This window comes from Sciurus vulgaris, assembly GCF_902686455.1.
Source record: "Sciurus vulgaris genome assembly, chromosome: 7".
Classification (NCBI taxonomy): domain Eukaryota; kingdom Metazoa; phylum Chordata; class Mammalia; order Rodentia; family Sciuridae; genus Sciurus; species Sciurus vulgaris.
The window spans coordinates 90658210-90665224 of NC_136467.1; the positions used below are offsets into that span (position 1 = coordinate 90658210).

A 7015-nucleotide genomic window follows, 5' to 3' on the forward strand; every position below is an offset into this window, starting at 1 on the left:
TCTCCACTAAAGATAGTTCCTGTGATTTTATTATGTAAACATAAGGTCCACAATAAAAATGATTCAGATACAGGACTCCTGAACTCATATTTTCACATTCCAGTGGCAGTGACAGTCTGCGTTTTGGAGCAGGACAGAAACTAACCTGTTTCAGATACCGGGTGTTCTGTCAAACGTATTAAGAATACAAATGCTTGGGACTGGACGCTCCCTGATTTAAAGTAGTGTTCTAAAAGGAAAGGCCTTAACTTTATAATTTAATAGTGCCGGGACCGATTGTACAGCTTACTTTCATGCACCTTCGCCAGGAAAGGCGTTTAAGACGAGGGTGGGGATTTTGATGACCTACAAAAGTATTGTGTCCCGCGTTTCCATTTACATCAATTCCTTATAATAATCGTAATTTTGGCACGGAACCTCCTTCAACAGACTCTCCACTTTGCGACCTAGCAATCGCTGGATTTGAGTTGCTCAGGGCACCGGGATCGAATCCCACCTCTGGGCTATGAGCGGTTTGTTCCTAGTGGATCAGGGCGGGTGTGTTGCCGGAGTCGCGTTCTATTGGCTGCACTCTCGGGGACGGGCCGGGCTTTCCAACACTTGATTGGACGGAACTGCCCCCTGTAGGCCGAGATCATTGGAGGGCGCTAGAGCCAGGGGGCGGAGCAGGTTCCCCAGGATTCTTGACCGAGCGCGCCCGTCCGCCGAGCCCGGCACTGGGCGCCGGACCAGGCTGCGCGGGCGCCGGTGAAGGGAGGGTCTGCGCGCCGACAGGGTCTTGGAGAGGGAGTGCACAGCTGGGCTGGTCGCCGGCCAGTCCTCTTTTGCCTCCGGTGGCGACTGCTCTGAGACAGCATCTGTCAGCGCTCCTCCCTGTTCCTCCGGCAGCTGGGCCATGCTCCGCCGGCGGCGGCCGAGGGGACGCGGGACCCGGCGTGGTGAGTCCATCAGCTGTCAGGCGAGCGGCGGAGCTGCCCAAGGACGGCTAGAGACACACAAAGAACGCAGTGGGCGGCGACGGCGAAAAGGGGCGGCAAATTTGGGACCGCAACTCCTCACTGCTCTCTCTCCGGCCACTGCCGCCGGGTCTTGGTCCCACGCTGCGGAGACAATGCGCCGGGCTCGGCCCGGCGCGCCTCAGAGTGCCGAACGCCCGCGCTCCCTCGGCCCCAAACTGAAGGTCTCTCGGTTCGCCCAGCCCCCTCCCGGGGAAGGGGCGCCCCCTCGCTCCTGCGGCCGGCGAAGGAAGTCGGTCCGCGGCCGCCGAGCTCGGCAACTTGCGAGCCGGGAAAAGTTTGCGGCGCCTCCGCGGGGCGGCGCGGCGCGGCCCGCCCCTCGCGTCCGCGGTCACCGCTGGTGACTTTCTAGACTCGTCGTCAGCCAGGGCCGCGTCGCGGTCGGCGGGGACTGCGGGGAGGGCCGGAGTTCGTCCGAGGGCTCCCGCGACCCGGCTGCGGGTGAGTCGGTTTTGAAGAGCGATGGCTCAAGCGGTTGGGGCGCCTGGCTAGGGAGAAGGCGTGGAGGGAGCCTTTAATACTTTTGGGAGCAGGCGGGGAGAACAAATAAAAGTGCCGTCTCTTGAGAGGCACTGACATGCCACTGACTTGCGAACCGTATCCGTGGGAACCCTTCAGGGGCGGGGGCTGCCAAGAGCCTGTGCAAGGAGCCGGGCGGGTGGAAAGGTTAGAAGGTCGCAGAGCAATCCTGCCTGTAACTGGCTCTGCTTGACCTTGGACAAACGATTCAACCACTTAGATCTCCTTGTGTATGATACATGGAGCCACAGCTTCGTGATCTGTGGTGCCCGTTTTAAAAATTAACCTCCATTTGAGATTTTCCTGTGCTTCAACGCGGTGCAGGAGTTACGAAGCGGTAGGCCAGAATATATTTACATGCGCCAGGATTCACCTTTCAGCCTACTAAGAAGTAACTTTTAAGTTTGATATTTTAAAACAATACTTAAAGGTTATCTTATCTTCTGGAAAAAATGAATTACCCGTTGCTTATTTTATGATTTATAAGAGTGGTCTACTTCGCTGCGCCATTTGGAATCCTCGGGGCCAGGGTGGGCACAGAGAACCAAGCGTGAGGTGAAGTGGCAGGTGCCCCAGCAAGTCCTTCTGGAGTAAGTTTAGGGGGAGAATAAGGCATTTGTTATGCAAGGGGGAGAGTAAACAGGGCAGTTGTTTGTGTTTGTGGTTTTGCTTTCTGTATTGCTTCTTTCTACTGAAAACTTTTTTTGCGGCGGCGGCGAGGGGGGGGGGCTGCTCTTCTTACAAAGAAGGAAAAGAAAATGTTACTGTAACCAAAGTATATGGTAAAGTAATGTAAATCTTCCTTAGAGGCACTGTAACACAAAATGCAAGTACATCTTGATCTAATTTTAATGAAGGATTGAAAATAGCTACTGTGTTCAGTATCACTGACGCCAAGACAGCTCACTTACATAATCTTTGTTGGGATGTTAGTGGCATTTATAATTTTGATAAATAATTAATGTTAAAAGTTTGATCTGACACTGTTATTGAAATATTGTCAAAAACAGATTGATTTGAAAAATAATGAAGTGTTAACTTTTGGTTATCATGATAACCTACATTTTTTTCATAAAAAGTGAAGTCAGGGCTGGGATTGTGGCTCAGTGGTAGAGCTCTTGCCTAGCATGTGTGAGTCACTGGGTTCAATACTCAGCACCCCTTATAAATAAATAAAATAAACAACTAATAAAAATATTTTAAAAAGTGAAGTTAGACATTTTCCATGACCAAAATTTTCTTAAATATTGCATGTACACTTTTCCAGTAATTTATACAAAAGAAGTTATTTTGTTCACTATATGATCAAGTCCCTTAGTTTTCTCACCATTCATGAAAGTGCCTTCTTCATGTCAAGTCTTCCACTGGCTGTTTTCTCCCCTGGTGGAGCTTATAGTGACAATAGTTGATTTTTAAAATTATGTAAGTGCATAAAGATATTCAACATCTATTTGCGGACTAAAATACCCAGTGCCCAGATAAAAATAATTAGAAATCTATCTTGCCTGTCCTTAAGGAGAATTATCATCATGCTTTACTGGAAAGAAATAAGTTATCAAAGGAAGAATTTATAGAAAAAGTGAGCTTAATTCTAGAATGCATTCCCAAATTTTTTAGCGTAAAATAGGGATACACATTTTGAAAGAAAGAAATGGGTAGGACTTCTAGGAGAAAGATTATCAATATTGATTTAACATAATATATTTTATAACATAATTTTGTTTGAAGAATATGAGTCTTTGAAAGATGTTTCTTAAATAATCAGTGACTGTTCACATTGTGATTGAACATTTAATTAATTGTCCTAATCATAACCATAATACTTTACTTGAGTACTGTTTGATTTTCAAACTCATTTTAAAAATAGCATGAAGGAAATCTTTCAATTCAGTTGTCTGAAGGAAAGTGCATCTTTTGAAATCAACTAAATCTGCACTAAGAAGAACTATCTCCACTCTTCCACCAAATGTAAATTAAGCACTGGAAGTAGCATTTGGCCAGGGTCTTCACTCTAGACAAATACTGTGTGTAGGAGAGATGCAGGTGCACCATAGTGAGATATGCTGTTAGTAGTGAAGGGTCTGTGTAAAAGTCTATTTGGGGACATCAAGGGAATACAAAGGCCTTAACATTTGTAGACCCAGAAACTTTTCAAAAGCCTAGTTGCTTTATTTAAAAGTGACCTCTCAACCTAGAAACTAGCATTGATATTTGAACAAGTTGCCTTTATAGAATTTGTTGTGTTCTTCATTCATACTTGCTAATTGAACAGCCTTGTGAAAGATTGGAGCAATATATTGCAGGTTGTGATCCTTAGAACTTTTATCAAAATCACCTGTAGTACTAGCAAAACATCAGATTCTTGGGTACCTCTCACACTACAGAATCAGAATATCTGTGAGCAGAACCTAACTGTATTCTTAAGCTCCTTTCCAAAGTGAGAGTTAATCACTAAATTTTAAGAATGAGTATTTTAATTTTCTTGCCAATGTTGTAATGGCAAGTGTTGCTTTCTCCTAGGAACATTTAGAAAGCTCCCCAGATGCTCACTGCTCTGATCACTTCCTTATGGTACCAAACCCATTGGTTCAACTTTTATTTGGGCCCTGTGGCCAGGAAGTCCCCCCTACCCACATGAACCGCCTCTGCAGGTAAAACAAGATAAAAGCTACAAACAGAGTTAAGACTGGCATTGCACAAGACTGAAGACTAGAGTTCACAGACACTTCCTGCTCGTACATCATTTTCTCTTATTCTCCCCAGCCTGTGGATGACTTGTGGGAGGGGCAATCCCAGTCTCTTCCCCCTCGTCAACTAGGGAAATGGGGTTTCAAGCAAATGATTGAGAATGAACCCTAAGGCACAAAAGGTCTGAGAGGGAACAGAACAAGAATACTGGATGGAAAGCTGTCTCTTGAATGCTAATTTGAAAATTTTGTTCCTAAAGCTGATGATTTGGCAGTCAAGTGTTTGTCACCCAGTATCCCTGCCTTCTGTTGTCAATCTTGTATCTATAAACTCATATAAGGGCTTCTGTAAGCTCTGTTTCCATAAAATCCCCAACACATAATTCAGGATTTTCTTATTTATTGGGGGGGGAAAAATAGAAGCGTATAGGAGAGATGGTCAAAGAATAGGCTGAGGAATTTGCCAGACTTGCTTCTAAACCTAGCTTTGACATTTACTGCCTCAGTGTTCTTGAGCTGCGTCCTTGACCCCCTAAGCTTCGGTGTCCTTACTTTGGAAATTTTGTAAGATTTTAAAGTGCCTTCAGTTAATAATTGCCATACAGTAATACTCGATATATGTAGCTTTTAATTTATTATAGTAACTTTTTAAATTTTCTTTTTTAGCCCTGGAGTGTTGCTGTAGAAGAAGGAAAAGAAGGCAACATGGGAGGAGATAAGTAGCTCTGGACACAGTGGAAGAGCACATTTGCTAAATAGTTGTTGAGCAGAGGGAAAAGGGATAGGAGAAAGATATGGACTGCAGTGCCAGCTAATTTGGATTTCATTGTGTAACTTCCTGGCTCAGGTGCTGTCTCCTTTACCTGCCTCCCTTTTTATATCACCTTACTTAGCTCTTAATTTTATATTTCCTTACTCAATTTGTCTGATTATGTGGTCTTAAAGTTTTAATGCTGTTTCTGTATTTTGCTATCAATGATCCTGTACTTTTAGAAGCTTAAGGATGGCAACTATCTCTCTCCTGGGGAAATCTAGTTTTTGGAATCACTGAGGAGAAAAGATTTCTATCTCTGATCCTATAGAAATGGTTCCAGAATTCAATCCTAGATTTGCTTTTTGGAGAATTTGCCACCAAGATGTAGGAACATGGTTAGAGAAACCCTTGTCCCCAGACTTGTAGCTCTACCTTAAATTTCTTGAGCAATTCATATTGGTTAATATACTTTATCTCCCATCAGCTTATTTGTTCCTTACAGCACTTCAGTACTTCCTTTGAAGGGCCCCAAGTCTTTTTCCTTACCTCTCTTCTGTCTTGCACATACATTCCTAGGCTAGTCTTTGCTTTTATTATTTCAAGTTTTGTAAAATTAAAATCCTTTAATGAAATTGAATCTCTCCTGCCTAGTTTATAGAGTGACATTTTTTAAAAAAACAGGGTCCCTTCCTAATCTAAACATTATTTTTCTACAATTTTAGGAACAACCATGGTAACTTAGCTCATTAGTGATGTTTCCTTTTGAACTACACTATTTCTACTTTTTTCTTCCATTTCTGACAATTCTTGGAGGTTTCCCAGATCATTAACATCTTAAGGATATGCGCTTCCTCTGAATTCCTACAGTAGCCACAACTATTGGGTCAGTTATAAGCTAGTCATAAAGTCCTAATGGAAAGTGTGTGTGTGTGTGTGTGTGTGTGCATGCGTGTTTATGTACTTATATTTGCTAGAAGAAAGCACTGAACTGAATGGAAGGTTTCTGCCAGGGAACTGTGTGAGTTAAATCAGGTTGCTCTACCTTCTTGGTTCTACACTTCCTGATCTTGTGAATGGAGTGAATTGGGCCAAATGACATTGATATTCCCTTCTCATTCTGAGGATGTGATAACTTGACTTTGCTTAGGTGAGTTGGGATTGGAGATCTTATTGTATTCTTGGATGAAAATATCAATACAGGCATTCAGTACCTTCAGGACCTGTTCAATCCCACAGATTTCTATTTTCAATTGGTGTATACCTTTTTTGGCAAGCTTTTTAACTACAAGAATTCATAGAAGATTAGTGGGGGATAGATCACATACCAGATGATACGTATTAGGGACAAAAAAGCATTATGCTTGGGAGTGACTTCCTATGATAGAAAAAAATAAAGTCAACTACTGTATAAACTTGGTCTTTAAGAATTTATAATTTACACTTATCCCTCGGTATCCACTGGGGATTGGGTTCCAGAATCCATCCTCCTACAGATACCAAAATATGTGAATGTTCAAGTCCTTCATATAAAATGATGTAGTAGTGTTTGCATATAACCTATGCACATCATCCTGGATACTTTAAATCATATCTAGGTTACTTGTAATACTTACTGCAATGTAAATAGTTATTATCTATATTGTTTAGGTAATAATGGCATGAAAAATGCCTGTATATGTTCAATAACAATTTTATATACATATTTTTAATCCATCTTTAGTTGAATCTCAGATTTAAAGCCAACTTTATTTTGTTTCATTTGCATTGAATAATGCTATATAATAACAAAATTATGTTTTCTTTTCTAATCATTTTGTAACTTGAAAAATATTAAGATAGTTAAAACTCTAGGATAAATGCCAGGTGACTTTTTATTGTAATCTGGTTGGTGAAGTGTTGGAAGCCTGCATATATATGTACATATATCACATGCAAATTATACTTAAATTAAGAAGGATATCCTTAAATTATGAGATGCTATTATACATTGACCAGACTTTAAGAATATCTCTTTAAAGTGTGTTGACATTTAATTGACC

The 7015-nt window shown here is 42.1% G+C and overlaps 1 protein-coding gene across 2 annotated transcripts; it reads left to right on the top strand.

Annotated features, from left to right (window-relative positions):
* The first annotated feature begins 212 nt into the window (after nucleotides 1-212).
* Nucleotides 213-6668, top strand: LOC306666794 (uncharacterized protein). 2 transcript variants are annotated; one of them, XM_079149067.1, is made up of 2 exons: nucleotides 213-2125; nucleotides 4889-6668. In XM_079149067.1, the coding sequence occupies exon 1, from the start codon at nucleotides 896-898 to the stop codon at nucleotides 1358-1360; it is 465 nt and encodes a 154-aa protein (XP_079005193.1). In that variant the 5' UTR covers nucleotides 213-895; the 3' UTR covers nucleotides 1361-2125; nucleotides 4889-6668. The 2 variants fall into 2 exon arrangements, with proteins under 2 accessions (XP_079005193.1, XP_079005192.1); XM_079149066.1 differs by having other exon boundaries at nucleotides 216-1457.
* The last annotated feature ends 347 nt before the right edge of the window (nucleotides 6669-7015 follow it).

What these genes read in the sequence shown, in the direction of transcription:
- LOC306666794 (XM_079149067.1), top strand. Translation starts at nt 896, where the DNA reads ATGCTCCGCCGGCGGCGGCCGAGGGGACGCGGGACCCGGCGTGGTGAG.